This window comes from Pseudophryne corroboree, chromosome 5, assembly GCF_028390025.1.
Source record: "Pseudophryne corroboree isolate aPseCor3 chromosome 5, aPseCor3.hap2, whole genome shotgun sequence".
Classification (NCBI taxonomy): domain Eukaryota; kingdom Metazoa; phylum Chordata; class Amphibia; order Anura; family Myobatrachidae; genus Pseudophryne; species Pseudophryne corroboree.
The window spans coordinates 567,906,967-567,926,681 of NC_086448.1; the positions used below are offsets into that span (position 1 = coordinate 567,906,967).

General features: G+C 42.0%; 1 protein-coding gene across 12 annotated transcripts in view; it reads right to left on the reverse strand.

Annotated features, from left to right (window-relative positions):
- Positions 1–19,715, reverse strand: part of NFATC1 (nuclear factor of activated T cells 1) — a 272,434-nt gene that overhangs the window by 154,354 nt on the left and 98,365 nt on the right. For 10 of the 12 annotated variants that reach the window (XM_063923310.1, XM_063923315.1, XM_063923307.1 and 7 more), the window contains one exon: positions 2,777–2,832. The exons of the other annotated variants lie outside the window; for them this stretch is intronic. In XM_063923310.1, the coding sequence (XP_063779380.1) occupies positions 2,777–2,832 (56 nt within the window). The remainder of the gene's footprint in view (positions 1–2,776; positions 2,833–19,715) is intronic. 12 annotated transcript variants of the gene reach the window in all.

The window sequence follows — 19,715 nt, forward strand, 5'->3', positions numbered from 1 at the left end:
TAGCTAAATGGAAGCTGCTTTGCTACTGCTCATTAAGAATCATCACCTGGAACAACAACAGACATAGGAGTCTGGTACGGCCATTCTGTAAAATGTGAATGAAAAATTTTTTTTATTTTTTTTTAATAATCTAGAGCTTCACACAGAAGGTGGAAATTTGGTTGGTCAATGTTAGTAGAATGTACGGTAATATAGTTTGGTTTTTGAACGTCATGTCACCAATAAAGTTATGGACAAATCAGACATTTCTGAGAAAAGACATTCTCAACCACTGTGATTTTAGTTTGCCAATTTCAACAACCATTGTACTGTGTACAAGCCACAAAGGGATTACTACTGTATACACTCTGAAAATCTACTCCAATTTTTGATTAAGTATAACAGAAAATCATGTTGAAAGGTGATTGCCTTCCTTTTGGGTGGCCAAATAGTTCCCTGATCTGTTCATGTAGTGATCATGCCAAACAGCAAGATAGTATGTTTTGGCTCCAGAAGTGTAATTTGACTGAGCACAGTCAACAGGAAACCTAATGTAACCAGTGACTTATTCACTGAGTTTGGATGAACATATAGGTAAATAGGTAACATCAATGTGTGTTCTCATCTCGAGAAGAATAATTATAACCGTCCCACTTTACACCCAACACTCAATTTGTAAGAAAAAGTATACATATATATATATGTATATGTATATGTATATATATATATATATATATATATATAAATATATATATACACACACAACAAAAGTGAAAATGGCGCCTTGGGGCTGTTATAATACTCCTAATTATACAATAGAGTGACACAATGTCCAAATATAATCTTATTTAAAAAAGCAATCAGTAGATTCCAATATACAAATTTATTAAAATTTATAAAAAAAACATCTGAAACTGTAATGGTATAAATATTCATAAAACTTTCATCCACCACTAACATCCAGTGGTGGTCCAAATAAGAGCAAGTGTACAGATATTTATTTCACGAACTCCTCCTTCTAAGATTGTAGACTGGAGGTCACATCACAACAAGACTGATAAACCAACGCGTTTCGTCTCTCACAGAGACTTCATGAGGGGTATGTCTCATTTGAGTAGTTAACATCAAAAATCAGTATATACGATTGCTCTGGGACACTTACATCGGTTAAAAATGAATCGCCCAATATGAACTCATAGCCGAAAATGCCTTGACTTGTGGATACTAGGACACACAGCACTGTGTGTCCTAGTATCACAAGTGGACTTGTGGATACTAGGACACACAGCACAGAATATTTGTGGTTGGAAATTATAGAGTCATCTGTCGATTCTGATTCCATAAATATCACACGCTTATCTTCCGTGACTGGCCAGGCATTTTCGGCTATGAGTTCATATTGGGTGATTCATTTTTAACCGATGTAAGTGTCCCAGAGCAATCGTATCTACTGATTTTTGATGTTTACTACTCAAATGAGACATACCCCTCATGAAGTCTCTGTGAGAGACGAAACACGTTGGGTTATCAGTCTTGTTGTGATGTGACCTCCAGTCTACAATCTTAGAAGGAGGAGTTTGTGAAATAAATATCTGTACACTTGCTCTTATGTGGACCACCACTGGATGTTAGTGGTGGATAAAACGTTTTACGAACATTTATACCATTACAGTTTCAGATGTTTTTTTATAAATTTTAATAAATTTGTATATTGGAACCTACTGATTGCTTTTTTAAATAAGATTATATTTGGACATTGTGTCACTCTACTGTATAATTAGGGGTGTTATAACAGCCCCAAGGCGCCACTTTCACTATTGTTGTATATCTATTGTTTTGGTCCCTCCTAACAGGGGACCTAGTGGAATAAGGCAGCCGGTTCAAATTATTGAAAAAGATCCCTACCCTACTCTGAATTTAATTAGCGCAGAAAGGGAGTTTTGTGTTGTATATATATATATATATATATATGTATATATATGAGACGCATTCAGATTGCCCGCTATCAGGATCCCGACTGTCAGGAGACTTACACCAGAATCCCGACCCCCGGCCGAAATCCCCACTTGGGAATGGTTACAACCGGGCCTGAACTGTGGTGAGCGCAGCGAGCCCGTGATTGGACACACTGTGATAGCCACTGATATTCCGGCTGTCGGTATCCCGGCGTCGATCTCCTGTCTGCCGGGATACCGACAGTCAGGATATCATACTGAATCATATATATATATATATATATATATATATATATATATATACACACACATACATACAAAAGATCCCGGCACTCCTCTTATATCTGTTTAAGGTGCTGCGGTGCCCTCCCAGAGGTGTATTCCTCAGTGGATGCAGTGGAGAATGAAGGCGGCACTCACGCAGGCTGGTGCAGATGTAGAAAAATCAGTTTATTGATCCGACATGTTTCGGGGACTAGCCCCGTCCTAAGGCCCTGAGGACGGGGCTAGTCCCCGAAACATGTCGGATCAATAAACTGATTTTTCTACATCTGCACCAGCCTGCGTGAGTGCCGCCTTCATTCTCCACTATATATACACATATATACATACACACACATACATTAGTTACCAGCCCGGAAAAAGACGGAACATAATGTCAGCGCTGGTGGCTGTGCACCCAAATAAAGCATTGCTCTGTCAGACGCCATATAGTGGCCGCTGACGCGCAAAACACTTGAATTACCCTCACACAGGTGAGGAGCAGCATTAGCCTTTTATTATATAGGATTATATAGTATATATATATATATATATATATATGTCTTTGTATTTATACTTACTGGCTTGTACATTTCCTTATCAGTTTTTCCTTCCATTTCCCATACATGATGTCCATCTAAACAAAATCAAAGAGAAAATAACCTCATTTTCTGCTATAAATATCAGTCTCCTTAAGACATCCAACTGTCTATAAATTTCTTGACAGTCAAGGGTCAGATAAACGATCAAGTGATTCCATATTAGGTCAATTACTCCCAGAAAGGACTATTGTTTTCCTTTTTTTCACTGCATTTTTATTTTTTTCTACTTGGATTTACCACTGACCATCCCGTGGTATGTGGAGGATACAATCACTTATTTATGTCACATAGCTACTCAATGATATATGCGGCTGTGTCATATTACAGGTTGAGTATCCCATATCCAAATATTCCAAAATACGGAATATTCCGAAACACAGAATTTTTTGAGTGAGACCGAGATAGTGAAACCTTTGTTTTCTGATGGCTCTATGTACACAAACTTTGTTTAATACACAAAGTTATCAAAAATATTGTATTAAATGACCTTCAGGCTGTGTGTATAAGGTGTATATGAAACATAAAGGAAATGTATGTATGTACACACACTTTGTTTAATGCACAAAGTTATTAAAAATATTCTATTAAATGACCTACAGGCTGTGTGTTTAAGGTATATATAATGCATAAATACATTCTGTGCTTAGACTTAGGTCCCATCACCATGATATCTCATTATGGTATGCAATTATTCCAAAATATGGAAAAATCCAATATCCAAAATACTTCTGGTCCCAAGCATTTTGGATAAGGGATACTCAACCTGTAACTGGTAAATGCACATGCTCCAACGAACAAAGTGACTGAATGTGTAGCACTAATGAAAATAACATTAATAAGGGAAACCAGAAGCCAGTTAGATCCCCCTCTCCGCTCTACAACACTGTATACCCACTTCTCCATTCAGATTGCCGCAAGCCAGTGGTGCGAGAATTTGTTTTCCATACCGGAACTGAATATAAATGTACCACCCAAACCTCATAGTAACACTTAATTTTTGTAAATTTTCCAGACTACTATGTTCGTAACCCACGTACTGATGTCACAAACAATATTATCAAATTAGGCAGATATCACTGGACACAGAGCCCTGAAATGAGTGCTATATCCAAGCTGAGCCAATTAGACTGAAATGGATCATTAACTGGCATGTTTATAAATGCAGTCAACAGATGATGTCTGCCAATGTGTGTGTGTGTGTGTGTGTGTGTGTGTGTGTGTGTGTGTGTGTGTGTGCGCGTGTGTGTGTGTTCAATCTTCTTTCAACCATACCAAAAGCATATAATCTACTGTAGATCCTCGGTTTAAACCAGTGTTTCACCAAAGCAGATCCTCAAGGCCCAATCACAGCTCAGATACTATCCATTCATGAACACAAGTGGCTTGATTATTACCTTAGTCCGTTTGATTTCCCCAACTGCTCCGGACATCCCTAATGTCTGGTCTGCAAGTGGGCCATAAGGACTGAGTAGGGGAAATACTAGTTTAAACTGTGCAATTCAGCGCCCCACATCTGTAATTACATTGTAAACTGAACTTGTTGCTTAGCAGTCATTCCTTGTGTGCGCAACGTTTTGATTTTGCTATCTGTAAACTCTCAAAAATAGAATATTAATGAATTGAACAAAGTAGTCTTTTTCCTATTACTACATAATTGTTTAAAAAGAAAATCTATTTTTTTTAAAGTTTCACATGAGGTGTTCCTTCAATCCTTAGAGAGACTTTCTGGTTTATAAGGCGTGTCACTTACTTTATGACTGTAATCACTGGACATACAGGAGATCAGATGTCAGAGCACTGCAATGCAACCCCCTCGTGAATATGTATGTCAGCATACAGGCTAGGCAAATATTAGTTATTTTGAACTTGACCGCACAGCCTTTTGCTGAAGAAAAAAAAACAGCCTATCTGAGAGCTCTTAATGAAAGCCCTTTTTGTTCTACATCCAGTCTCACGCCCCATACGTACAGACATTTCAAATACAGAGCAACCTGATTTATTGCAAATGTCTGAAATAATCATATTTTGTGTACAGAAGTCTCTTTGTGCATGAAATCTGTTTCAAACAGGACTCAGGTATTTGTGTTAGCTTAGAAACATCAGTGTAGTTTGCATTCTCAGGCAAATCGATCTACAGTTCCCAGCTTAAGACGACTTGCGTTACAGTGATGAAGTGTAGGCTTTCATTTTTCTTCCTTTACACTCCTACGTTGCTTAAATCGAAAAAGCTATTAAAAAAAAGTTGAATAGATTTTGCAGTGGTTGGGGGAAAAGTGTATACAGTGCCAGTATTCAAATCTTCCTAGCAGTAGTTTATATTAGGCCTGCCAGAACTAAACAGAACAAAACTTTAAGGGCTTCTGGGGATGACTGCTCAAATTTATATACCAGATGTTTTTTTTTTAATCATTGGCAAAATGGGTTTTGTTCTTTCAGTCTAGGATCCATGAGGCTTACTGCTAAAATAAAAACTGAACACAGTTTACCCCTTTTATAGGCCACTGCAGCTTATCCACTTTACTGACATACTGGGGGTCATTTACGATCAGGCCGTGCAATGCAAATTGCGCATTGCATATACTGTAGTCCTGTTGTGCTTGCATTTAGATGTGTGTACCTATTTTTTCATGCTCAATGAGCAACATATTTGCCTGTTTGATCTGCTAGTTTTGCACAACACAGACAAATTGTGGTCCATAGATTCAAAGCACATGGGAGCTGTAATACTAAAAAAAAGTCATGTCAAAACACTGCCCTGCTGCACATTTGTACCCCCTCATTAATATGAAGCTTTTACGACTTGTAGTCATGCTGTGCAAGTTTGACCCTTATTGAGGTGCTAAATAACTCATAGTCATAAAGGGACATTGGGGCTGTCTTTATTTCAGGTATCATATTTATGTTATTCATCATTTTAGATATATTTGTTTATATTTGTGCTGGTATACACTATGCTTCTGCTTTGTTATAAGCCCCGTGGAGGAGCCAAAGACTGGTCCTGTGCTGGGAAAAGCTCTGATACTTTTAATTAGGGACCACCCTCACCACCTCTGCCTACTCACCAAAGCCTGCAGCCTAGTTATTATCACACATCTATAGCACCATTTTATTTGAGCTATTTAAGCTGGGTACATACTAGATGATACGATCTATTAGCGATATCGCCTATTGTTTTCCCTACCCTCCCGGGCAGACGGTACAGTGCGTACACACTGAACAATATCGCTAACGATAATTTTGCAGCTAGATAATCATAGTAACATAGTAACATAGTATCTAAGGTTGAAAAAAGACAATTGTCCATCGAGTTCAACCTATTTGTGGTCTCCTATGCACGATTATTTTGTATAAAATTTTGACTGAAGTTGCTGACTGCCGTTACGTTTTACCCCTCTTTTTTATAATAACCATAGTGCGTGACTATGCCCCGTAACCCTGGATATCCTTATCCATTAGGAATTTATCTAACCCATTCTTAAAGGTGTTGACTGAGTCGGCCATTACAACTTCCTCAGGCAGGGAATTTCAAACACGTATCGTCCTTACCGTAAAAAAGCCGTATTGTGCAGAATCTCCTCTCCTCTAACCTGAGCGAGTGTCCACGAGTTCTCTGTGTTGATCTAACCAAAAACAGGTCCTGCGCAAGATCTGTATATTGTCCCCTTATATATTTGTAAATGTTGATCATGTCCCCTCTTAATCTCCTCTTTTCCAGTGTCATCTGTAGGAACACCATTATCTGCCCCAAAGCACCCATCATCAGAGCAACAAAGGTGTATATTGAGCAAGTTCAAATGAATACAAATAAAATTAGGTACCAATGGCTCGAAACACATACATTAAACTGGCACAGGTGTAAGGTGTAAATATTTTCTCGGTGGTTAACCACCCAGGTGTCCAGTGAGATAAAGTATCTATATATGTTTTCACTCTGTGGGGCTGATTCAGAGGTGGCCACCATTTCGATTCATTTTACAATTGGCCGATAGTTGTGATTCCTAGTCAGCCTGTTGTCTGGAAGGTTTTATGAGTGCACCAATCACCTGTCACAGACCTGTTGCACTGTTACAATTCTTCCTGTTCAGACTCATCTTTACACGTTTATTCATTTTGATCCGTATCACCTATTAACTGTATTAGCGATCCCGGTGAACAATGAGAACATTTTCTAGTCTTATGTACTGATTTACAAGTTACAAATCCGTGTCTGGACAATACTGTTGCTGTTTGTGCCACAGTGAAGATAAAAGGTAAAGTAACTAAGGGGGAGATATATCTAGACTTGGAGAGAGATAAAGTACTAACCAATCAGCTCTTAACTCATCTTTCAAACACAGCCTGTAAAATGACAGTAGCTGATTGGTTGGTACTTTATCTCCACTTTAGCTCTCTCCAAGCGTTGCTAAATCTTTCCTCCTGTGTGCTCAAGAAATAAGCTACATCAGTCACTATTCATGAATGGACAATGGGCCTAATTCAGGTTGGATCGCAAAACGCGATCCAACCGCAAAAATTGCTAAAAGGATGCGGGCACATGCGGCAACACTCTGTTTCCTAGGCGGAGACGGAGCGTTGCGGGAGCAGAGGCGGCCAAATGGGGACGGCGCAGTGGAAATGGGGGCATGGCTTGGGTGGCGTGATCGCTGCGGTTGCATGACATCACATGCAGCAGCTGCGATCTGTAAGATGGTGCCAGGCCTCCTGCGGGCACAGCCAAGCTGCGCTGGCAGAAGACAACCTTAATTTCTACAATAAAGCAGAAATTTTGTTAGCAGAATTTGCAATCCTTACTGAATTAGGCCCAAAGATAGGATTCATTTTCAGTGTGCGAGTGATTTGAAATGAATACACTAAAAATATATTGCCATAACACAAGGCAGAGAAAGAAAATATCAGCGGCACTCAGAGTCTTAGATACAAACGTGTATTGCAGAGAGTTACATCAAGCTCATCTTTACATAACACAAGGCACATATATTGATCAACCACTCGCAAAAAGCCACCTTGCACTTTAACATTGCAATTTTTACTCAATTTTAATATGTATCCCTCCTGGACATTAAGAAAAAAAAAATAAGATTTTACTTACCGATAAATCTATTTCTCGTAGTCCGTAGTGGATGCTGGGGACTCCGTCAGGACCATGGGGAATAGCGGCTCCGCAGGAGACAGGGCACAAAAATAAAGATTTAGGATCAGGTGGTGTGCACTGACTCCTCCCCCTATGACCCTCCTCCAAGCCTCAGTTAGGATACTGTGCCCGGACGAGCGTACACAATAAGGAAGGATATTGAATCCCGGGTAAGACTCATACCAGCCACACCAATCACACCGTACAACTTGTGATCTGAACCCAGTTAACAGTATGACAAACGTAGGAGCCTCTGAACAGACGGCTCACAACAATAACAACCCGATTTTTTTGTAACAATAACTATGTACAAGTATTGCAGACAATCCGCACTTGGGATGGGCGCCCAGCATCCACTACGGACTACGAGAAATAGATTTATCAGTAAGTGAAATCTTATTTTCTCTGACGTCCTAAGTGGATGCTGGGGACTCCGTCAGGACCATGGGGATTATACCAAAGCTCCCAAACGGGCGGGAGAGTGCGGATGACTCTGCAGCACCGAATGAGAGAACTCCAGGTCCTCTTTAGCCAGGGTATCAAATTTGTAGAATTTTACAAACGTGTTCTCCCCCGACCACGTAGCTGCTCGGCAGAGTTGTAATGCCGAGACCCCCCGGGCAGCCGCCCAGGATGAGCCCACTTTCCTTGTGGAATGGGCCTTGACAGATTTTGGTTGTGGCAAGCCTGCCACAGAATGTGCAAGTTGAATTGTGCTACAAATCCAACGAGCAATCGTCTGCTTAGAAGCAGGAGCACCCAGCTTGTTGGGTGCATACAATATAAACAGCGAGTCAGACTTTCTGACTCCAGCCGTTCTTGAAATATATATTTTCAATGCCCGGACCACGTCCAACAACTTGGAATCCTCCAAATCGTTAGTAGCCGCAGGCACCACAATAGGCTGGTTCAGGTGAAACGCTGACACCACCTTAGGCAGAAAATGAGGACGCGTCCGCAGTTCTGCCCTGTCCGAATGGAAAATCAGATATGGGCTCTTATATGATAAAGCCGCTAATTCTGATACTCTCCTGGCTGAAGCCAGGGCCAGTAGCATGGTTACTTTCCATGTAAGATATTTCAACTCCACCGATTTGAGTGGCTCAAACCAATGGGATTTGAGAAAATCCAAAACTACATTAAGATCCCACGGTGCCACTGGGGGCACAAACGGGGGCTGTATATGTAGTACTCCTTTTACAAAAGTCTGGACTTCAGGAACTGAAGCCAATTCTTTCTGGAAGAAAATCGACAGGGCCGAAATTTGAACCTTAATGGACCCCAATTTGAGGCCCATAGACAATCCTGTTTGCAGGAAATGTAGGAATCGACCCAGTTGAAATTCCTCCGTGGGGGCCTTCCTGGCCTCACACCACGCAACATATTTTCTCCAAATGCGGTGATAATGTTGTGCAGTCACCTCCTTCCTGGCTTTTACCAGTGTAGGAATGACCTCTTCCGGAATGCCTTTTTCCCTTAGAATTCGGCGTTCAACCGCCATGCCGTCAAACGCAGCCGCGGTAAGTCTTGGAATAGACACGGTCCCTGCTGAAGCAGGTCCCGTCTTAGAGGTAGAGGCCACGGATCCTCCGTGAGCATCTCTTGAAGTTCCGGGTACCAAGTTCTTCTTGGCCAATCCGGAGCCACGAGTATCGTTCTTACTCCCCTTTGCCGTATAATTCTCAGTACTTTTGGTATGAGAGGCAGAGGAGGGAACACATACACTGACTGGAACACCCACGGTGTTACCAGAGCGTCCACAGCTATTGCCTGAGGGTCTCTTGACCTGGCGCAATACCTGTCCAGTTTTTTGTTGAGGCGGGACGCCATCATATCCACCTTTGGTTTTTCCCAACGGTTCACAATCATGTGGAAGACTTCTGGATGAAGTCCCCACTCTCCCGGGTGTAGATCGTGTCTGCTGAGGAAGTCTGCTTCCCAGTTGTCCACTCCCGGAATGAACACTGCTGACAGTGCTATCACATGATCTTCCGCCCAGCGAAGAATCCTTGCAGCTTCTGCCATTGCTGTCCTGCTTCTTGTGCCGCCCTGTCTGTTTACGTGGGCGACTGCCGTGATGTTGTCCGACTGGATCAACACCGGCTGACCCTGAAGCAGGGGTTTTGCCAGACTTAGAGCATTGTAAATCGCTCTTAGCTCCAGTATATTTATGTGAAAAGACATCTCCAGGCTTGACCATACTCCCTGGAAGTTTCTTCCCTGTGTGACCGCTCCCCAGCCTCTCAGACTGGCATCCGTGGTCACCAGGACCCAGTCCTGTATGCCGAATCTGCGGCCCTCTAACAGATGAGCACTCTGCAACCACCACAGAAGAGACACCCTTGTCCGTGGTGATAAGGTTATCCGCTGGTGCATCTGCAGATGCGATCCGGACCATTTGTCCAACAGATCCCACTGAAAAGTTCGTGCGTGGAATCTGCCGAATGGAATCGCTTCGTAAGAAGCCACCATCTTTCCCAGGACTCTTGTGCATTGATGCACAGACACTTTTCCTGGTTTTAGGAGGTTCCTGACAAGTTTGGATAACTCCTTGGCTTTCTCCTCCGGAAGAAACACCTTTTTCTGAACCGTGTCCAGAATCATTCCCAGGAACAGCAGACGTGTTGTCGGTGTCAACTGAGATTTTGGAAAATTCAGAATCCACCCGTGTTGTTGCAGCACTAATTGGGTTAGTGCTACTCCGTCCTCCAGCTGTTCTCTGGACCTTGCCCTTATCAGGAGATCGTCCAAGTAAGGGATAATTAATACGCCTCTTCTTCGAAGAAGAATCATCATTTCGGCCATTACCTTGGTAAAGACCTGAGGTGCCGTGGACAAATCAAACGGCAGCGTCTGAAACTGATAATGACAGTTTTGCACCACGAACCTGAGGTACCCTTGATGTGAAGGGCAAATTGGGACATGCAGGTAAGCATCATTTATGTCCAGGGACACCATAAAGTCCCCTTCTTCCAGATTCGCTATCACTGCTCTGAGTGACTCCATCTTGAATTTGAATTTCTGTATGTACAGGTTCAAAGATTTCAGATTTAGAATAGGTCTTACCGAGCCGTCCGGCTTCGGTACCACAAATAGCGTGGAGTAATACCCTTTTCCTTGTTGTAGGAGGGGTACCTTGACTATCACCTGCTGAGAAAACAGCTTGTGAATGGCTTCCAATACCGTCGCCCTGTCTGAGGGAGACGTTGGCAAAGCAGACTTTAGGAACCGGCGAGGGGGAGACTTCTCGAATTCCAACCTGTAACCCTGAGATACTACCTGCAGGATCCAGGGGTCCACCTGTGAGCAAGCCCACTGTGCGCTGAAATTCTTGAGTCGACCCCCCACCGCTCCTGAGTCCGCTTGTAAAGCCCCAGCGTCATGCTGAGGGCTTTGCAGAACCCTGGGAGGGCTTCTGTTCCTGGGCAGGGGCTGCTTGCTGTCCTCTCTTACCCCTTCCTCTGCCCCGGGGCAGATATGACTGTCCTTTTGCCCGCTTGTTCTTATAGGACCGAAAGGACTGCGGCTGAAAAGACGGTGTCTTTTTCTGTTGGGAGGGGGTCTGAGGTAAAAAGGTGGATTTTCCGGCAGTTGCCGTGGCCACCAGATCCGATAGACCGATGTCGTTTAGAATCCGCATCACCTGACCACTGTCGCGTCCATAAACTTCTTCTGGCAGATATGGACATCGCATTTACTCTCGATGCCAGAGTGCAAATATCCCTCTGAGCATCTCGCATATAAAGAAAAGCATCCTTTAATTGCTCTATAGTCAATAAAATACTGTCCCTATCCAGGGTATCAATATTTTCAGTCAGGGAATCCGACCAGACCACCCCAGCACTGCACATCCAGGCTGAGGCGATGGCTGGTCGCAGTATAACACCAGTATGTGTGTATATACTTTTTAGGGTAGTTTCCAGCCTCCTATCAGCTGGATCCTTGAGGGCGGCCGTATCAGGAGACGGTAACGCCACTTGTTTTGATAAGCGTGTGAGCGCCTTATCCACCCTAGGGGGTGTTTCCCAGCGCGCCCTAACCTCTGGCGGGAAAGGGTATAATGCCAATAACTTTTTTGAAATTAGCACTTTTCTATCTGGGTTAACCCACGCTTCATCACATACATCATTCAATTCCTCTGATTCAGGAAAAACTACAGGTCGTTTTTTCACCCCCCACATAATACCCCTTTTTGTGGTACTTGCAGTATCAGAGATATGCAAAGCCTCCTTCATTGCCGTGATCATATAACGTGTGGCCCTACTTGAAAATACGTTTGTTTCTTCACCGTCGACACTAGATTCAGTGTCCGTGTCTGGGTCTGTGTCGACCGACTGAGGTAAAGGGCGTTTTACAGCCCCTGACGGTGTCTGAGACGCCTGGGCAGGTACCAACTGGTTTTCCGGCCGTCTCATGTCGTCAACTGATTTTTGTAATGTGCTGACATTATCACGTAATTCCATAAACAAAGCCATCCATTCCGGTGTCGACTCCCTGGGGGGTGACATCACCATTATCGGCAATTGCTCTGCCTCCACACCAACATCGTCCTCATACATGTCGACACACACGTACCGACACACAGCAGACACACAGGGAATGCTCTTATCGAAGACAGGACCCCACTAGCCCTTTGGGGAGACAGAGGGAGAGTTTGCCAGCACACACCCAAGCGCTATAATATATATGGGAACAACCTTATATAAGTGTTGTATCCTTATAGCAGCTTAAATATATAAAATATCGCCAAAAAAAGTGCCCCCCCTCTCTGTTTTACCCTGTTTCTGTAGTGCAGTGCAGGGGAGAGTCCTGGGAGCCTTCCTCACAGCGGAGCTGAGCAGGAAAATGGCGCTGTGTGCTGAGGAGAATAAGCCCCGCCCCTTATTCCGGCGGGCTTTTCTCCCGGGGTTTGAGATATCTGGCATGGGTTTAATACATCCATATAGCCTCAAGGGCTATATGTGATGTATTTTTTAGCCATAAAAGGTATTATACATTGCTGCCCCCAGCAGCGCCCTGCACCCTCCGTGACCTATGGTGTGAAGTGTGTGACAACAATGGCGCACAGCTGCAGTGCTGTGCGCTACCTTCATGAAGACTGAAAAGCCTTCTGCCGCCGGTTTCTGGACCTTCAATCTTCAGCATCTGCAAGGGGGGTCGGCGGCGCGGCTCCGGGACGAACCCCAGGGTGAGACCTGTGTTCCGACTCCCTCTGGAGCTAATGGTGTCCAGTAGCCTAAGAAGCCAATCCATCCTGCACGCAGGTGAGTTGAACTTCTCTCCCCTAAGTCCCTCGATGCAGTGAGCCTGTTGCCAGCAGGACTCACTGAACATAAAAAACCTAAAAACTTTTTCTAAGCAGCTCCTTAAGAGAGCCACCTAGATTGCACCCTGCTCGGACGGGCACAAAAACCTAACTGAGGCTTGGAGGAGGGTCATAGGGGGAGGAGCCAGTGCACACCACCTGATCCTAAAGCTTTATTTTTGTGCCCTGTCTCCTGCGGAGCCGCTATTCCCCATGGTCCTGACGGAGTCCCCAGCATCCACTTAGGACGTCAGAGAAAATTAGCTTAAAATCAAAGTCTCCTTGTATAATGCTTTCAGAATTTCAGTCATCTAAATTGCCCTTAAAATGTTTGGACTTTGTGCAAATTGTTTTCTTTGCAGTGCTTCTACATGCCACTGGTTTTTTTTTCAGTTATTATTATGAAAAGGGCTAATTTGGTACAAAAATGAATTTTATCTCTCATAATTCCTAAAGTTAAACAAAAATAAAACCTGAACTCTGTTTAGTCTTTTTGTCAGTCTCCTGGAAGCCAACTAGAAATAGTTTTCATTTGTGTAAGGAATTCTTCTGAGAATGTCCAGACCCGTGCAGTCATGAAAAGAGTAGTCTACTCATTAAGAAGTAGTGACATTTTATTTAAGACAAACACAGGAGCAGGAGCTGCTATGATACAGACGTAGAAAAAGAAAAAAAAAACGTAGACAATTCCTCATATTTCGTCTAGGGAACCAACAGGGAAATCTCAACGCCTATGAGCTGGGAGCAGGTCCAGGAGGGAAACCTTAGACCACTACGTCAGCCCTTTACTGTAAACATGTTTTGCAGAATCGCACACAAATGCTGAAAAAGGGGACTAGAGTAATTTGTGGGGGCCCATTTATGAAAATGACCCTGCTAAACAGTAAGAGCATTTTGTTTCGCTGTCTACGTATACTTTGCAGCCACAATCTCAGTGGGATAGCTTCTCTCGCTAGGATATGCCTGAGGACACATAAGCCACAGAAGTTTCCATTGTATGCCTGCCACATCTGCTGCACAGAGGAGGGGCTTTCACTGAGCTACACTTAGACTTTTGGATTTAGTACAGAAGTTGTGGCTCTAGGATTTACCCGTTTAGAACTTACATAAGCTCTACAGGACAAAAAAAATAAAATAAAAACATAATATTTTAATGTAACACACGTATTTAGATTAATACTATGGGGACATTCCACTTAAGAATCAGCTACAAAATCAGGCTTTTTACTGTTATTTTAAAATATTTGTATTTTAAAATACTGTATTAACTGTGTTTCGCAAGTAAAGTCTGAACATTAGCTAATGCTTAACCAAAAATAAAAATACATTTTGTCGCGTTAAAGAGGGATATTTTTAAATATATGAAATACTCAGACAGACAAGACAAAATGTCAATTTCCCAGTTTCCTCATTGTTCACCTGGGAAAGAAGTGAACAGGAACATAACTAACATACTACTCAGTCTGATTACCTTACTCATGACTCTGATGGGCAGCTATCTACACCCACCACTTATCTCTCACCCACCACCATGCAGATTTGGACTGTATCACCGGGGTACAGATGTGACCTGCTGCTAGTCCATGCATACTGGGATAATATTTAGAGGCACCCAGCTGTCAGCACCCACTCCTGCACTTACAATTGCCATTGCACATCATCACAATCAGACAGTAGTAGGCAGTGGCAAATGCAGGATTTCTAGAGGGGGTTTTCCAAATGCAATCCACAATCTCCCACTTGGCGGAGCATGGAATACAGTATTAATATTTAACACAATATATGGTCTATAGTGTATGCTGCAGCAAACATATTTAAATAATATAAATAAGATAAGTAATCAGGAAGAGGTTAAACATACTATAATAAATAAATACACAAATATAATGGAACCAGTACTGTATTTTCTAGGCAAACATTCTCCCAACTCATGGTAAGGCTCCTGTCTCTTCTTCCTGGTAGCTACTCTCTGGTCCAGTGCACTGATTGAGGACTCAGATCCACACCCAGCAAACTTGGTAGAAGAAGCTGATACCACTGGGCATGTGCAGCAGCTCTGCTCTGTTCCTTAAACTGCATGATATGGCAGCAGCTCTAGTATTATATACCATTGCTATTGTTGTTGTAATTTGAGCCACTTGCCAAGAGGAGGGGGTTTCTGGGCAACCAGAAACCCCCCTGCGTTTGCCTATGGTAGAGAATATACATACAGTGTGGCAGCAGGTCCCACCACCAATACCCCGGTGAGTTAGTCCGATTCAGCCTCCATGTTCAAAACAAAAGAGAAAACTGACTCCAGGAGTAATGGAGTTCTTTGTACAATAACTGCATAATGTCATCCAGTATTGCACCATTTTTTCAGTCACGTGACAACAAAAATAAACAGCAGCCAGGCAGTCTTTACACAGGGCTGGATTTAGGTATATGGGATCCCCAGGGCAGCTAAATGCTATCATTAAAATAGTATATGATATGCTGTCATTGTTAATAAAAAAGTATAATGTCTAAACACTCAAAGCACAAGAAGAAATGTGTAAAATTCACTGTAGTGCCCCCATTATGCCACATAGAAACACCAATTCACATATAACACAGTGCAATCACTGCTATGTATGAGTACTGGACCAAGCTTCCCCCACCAACACAACCTTTGTGCTTGGATCCCTGAGCAACGCCCTGTTGTTAATTTGACACTGGATGAAAGACATAACACAATTACTGGAACAACAGTACTATATGTATTCAACCTGAGGCAATGTTGTATGGCAATATTCAGGTAAAAGGAAGATGTTATTTTAAATGGGCCAGTATACTATTTAATGCATGTTTTGCCTGCATAAAGTGGCGAGCTACCGGTTGCTCGCTGGTGCCTGAATCTAAAGCATTACGGATGGCAGATCGGTAAGCCGTTATGCACTCCTTACATTTTCTCTCACTTTTATAGCTATAACTGATATATATATATATATATATATATATATACACACACACATACATACACACATACACCATAAATTAAATTCATTTCACAATAATAATAAGAAAAACAACAACTGGACTTGCAGTACTCTACCCTTTCAATGCAAACAAAATCAATTACTGGCAATAACCCAAAATAAGTGTATACATTTTTTCCAAATGCAAATAACTTAAACTGCAGACATAACACAGCTGCACTAGTCACATGTCAAGCGTTAACCAAGTCAGACCTTTCTGCCGAAAATAACTCATTTTAATCCTACCCTTTACCATTTTACATTATGGATCTAATATGATGTGACAGTGAATAATTTCAATGAACACTGCTAACAGTACACAATTCCAGTGTATCAATTTACTTCATGTTGCATACTGAAATTTATATTGGCCTTGCTTTTCCTACATATTACCAGTATACAGTAGGCATATACCTGTATAAAAAAAAACTCTTAAAGCACCTCCCAATATGTTCATAGAAGATATTTCTCCAGCAGCTGGATGGCGGAAACTTACCTTACAGAATCCTACTCAAAGCTTAAAGGGAACCTTTAACCGAAGACAGCTTACTTTTGAATAAAAAGTCCATTGTCTCAATATGTATTATTTATTTACTTATTACCAGTTATTTATGTAGCGCACACATATTCTGCAGCAGTTTGCAGAGAATATTTGGCCATTCACATCAGTCCCTGCCCCAGAGGAGCTTACAATCTAAATTCCCTACCACACGTTCACGCACACATATTCATGGTAGGGTTAATTTTGTTGGGAGTCAATTGAACTACCAGTGTATTTTTGGCTTGTGGGAGGAAACCAGAGTACCCGGAGGAAACCCACGCAAGTATGAGAACATACAAACTCCACACAGTTAGCTCCCTTGTGGGAATCAGTCATGGGAATCGAATCCATGACCTCAGTGCTGTGAGGAAGTAATGCTAACCATTACACCGCCCGTGCTGCCCATTTGAAACTTGTGTTTCTAATGTTTTTATAATAATTTATTTGTATAATGCTATTAACAAGGAAAGAACATGCAAACTCCATGCTAATAGTCATAAAAAATGTGAAGCATTCATGCTAACTCCTGGGCCAGTGCAGTCCAGGTGTTTTTTATAAGTACATTTAGATATTATATGATCTATTATGTAAGAAAGGTATTTTCCTCCTCCAGTTTGAGCCCAGCAAACATCTATCCCTTATCATTTCTGAACAACAATAATAGGTAACAAAGATCAACATTCATCTTCTAGATCTGTATTTTACATATATGAGACCTTCTGCTGTATGTATTTATTTTGTATTTAGAAAGCAGGCCTAGAAAACCCCCAGGAATCAGATACAGCCAATGCACCTAACAAATTACCGCAAGCGACTAACTACAGTATTTTAAGTATTTCTACTGAGGTTATGAGGTACACATCTTTTCTGCATCCTTGTTTTGATTAACTGGCTCCTAAATGCTACATTATTTTGTCTACAGAGAGAGAACAAGATGAGATCTGGCGCTGAATGATGGCCACCCATATGCAAATCTAATTATTCTGTAATATCACCTAATTAATGACTAATCTATGTACATTTTGGAAAACAGGTGGTTTACCAACCTGCAGAAATCTAGTGATTTGGTGGTAAAGCCTAATAAATTTCTTATGAGACCAGTGTTGAAACAAATGGCCCAGATTTACTTATCTTAAGCTTGGAGAGAGATAAAGTACCAATCAGCTCTTGATTGGTTGGGTACCTTATCTTGCTCCATTTGATCAGTCTCCAAGCTTTGATAAATCTGGACACTACCACAATGGAGTCAGATTCTAGGGCACTCAACTGAACAGAGATGATGACGGTCTTATACCATTGGAAGATGTTGGTTACAGCTTAGAACGCCAGTGACATAGCTAATAACCACTGGCTGGTGGCTGGGCTTATTGTCTGCTAACAATGCATTCAAACAGACTGCTATCTGTGCAATGCCACTTTCACATATACAGGTTGAGTATCCCATATCCAAATATTCCGAAATACGGAATATTCCGAAATACAGACTTTTTGCGTGAGACTGAGATAGTGAAACCTTTGTTTTTTGATGGCTCAATGTACACAAACTTTGTTTAATACTCAAAGTTATTAAAAATATTGTATTAAATGACCTTCAGGCTGTGTGCATAAGGTGTATATGAAACATAAATGAATTGTGTGAATGCAGACACACTTTGTTTAATGCACAAAGTTATAAAAAATATTGGCTAAAATTACCTTCAGGCTGGGTGTATAAGGTGTATATGTGACATAAATGCATTCTGTGCTTAGATTTAGGTCCCATCACCATGATATCTCATTATGGTATGAAATTATTCCAAAATACGGAAAAATCCGATATCCAAAATTCCTCTGGTCCCAAGCATTTTGGATAAGGGATACTCAACCTGTATATGGATGGGACTCTGTTTAAGATTCTTAAAAATAATGTGAGCAAAATATTTAAATGTTAGAGTAGAAGGGTTGGGAGATAGTGTAAGAGAATAAGGGAAGGAGTCTCAGACTTGCATCATCAGTCCCCTAATATTATACATAGGGCTAAACTAGTGTGGTTGACTGATTTGCGAATTGTTCAAAAATTGTATTTTTCTACACAGTGCTGGATATAAACATGATCAATATCAACTAATGTTGACATGCATAAGCTTTCAAAAATAACTATCAAATCTTCAAACACTACAAAAGCAGACATATAAAACAAGTAAACATAAACTTCTGTCATCATAGTAAATGCAGCATGACAAAAATAGTATTTTTAGCAGCTCCATAAAAGAAATGCTACAATAGAAACATATTTTATTTAGAAGACTATGTGCTAATCAGCAACAAGCCATGCAGCCACGGGCTAGGAAAGCTCTAAAGGAGGAGCATCAATAGTCACTTATGTTATCGCTTTCTTTTTTGCCACTACAGATTATTCAGTTTATGGGGTATATGCAATTCACGGCGAATCGCGGCAAATTATCGCCGTTTTTTAATTCGACACAATTCGACAGGTGAATTCCGGCAGGTGGCTGCCGGAATTCACCATATTCAATGAAAAACGGATTCGACATTCCCGCGGGCGAAAAACGGCCGATTTGCCGGATTTTGCCGCGATTTTAAAAAACGGGGGAAAACGGGGAAAAAATGGCGTGGTGTCCCCCCTCCAAAGCATAACCAGCCTCGGGCTCTTCGAGCTGGTCCTGGTTCTAAAAATGCGGGGAAAAATTTGACAGAGGATCCCCCGTATTTTTAAAACCAGCACCGGGCTCTGCGCCTGATGCTGGTGCAAAAAATACGGGGGACAAAAAGAGTAGGGGTCCCCCGTATTTTTCACACCAGCATCGGGCTCCACTAGCTGGACAGATAATGCCACAGCCGGGGGTCACTTTTATACAGTGCCCTGCGGCCGTGGCATTAAATATCCAACTAGTCACCCCTGGCCGGGGTACCCTGGGGGAGTGGGGACCCCTTCAATCAAGGGG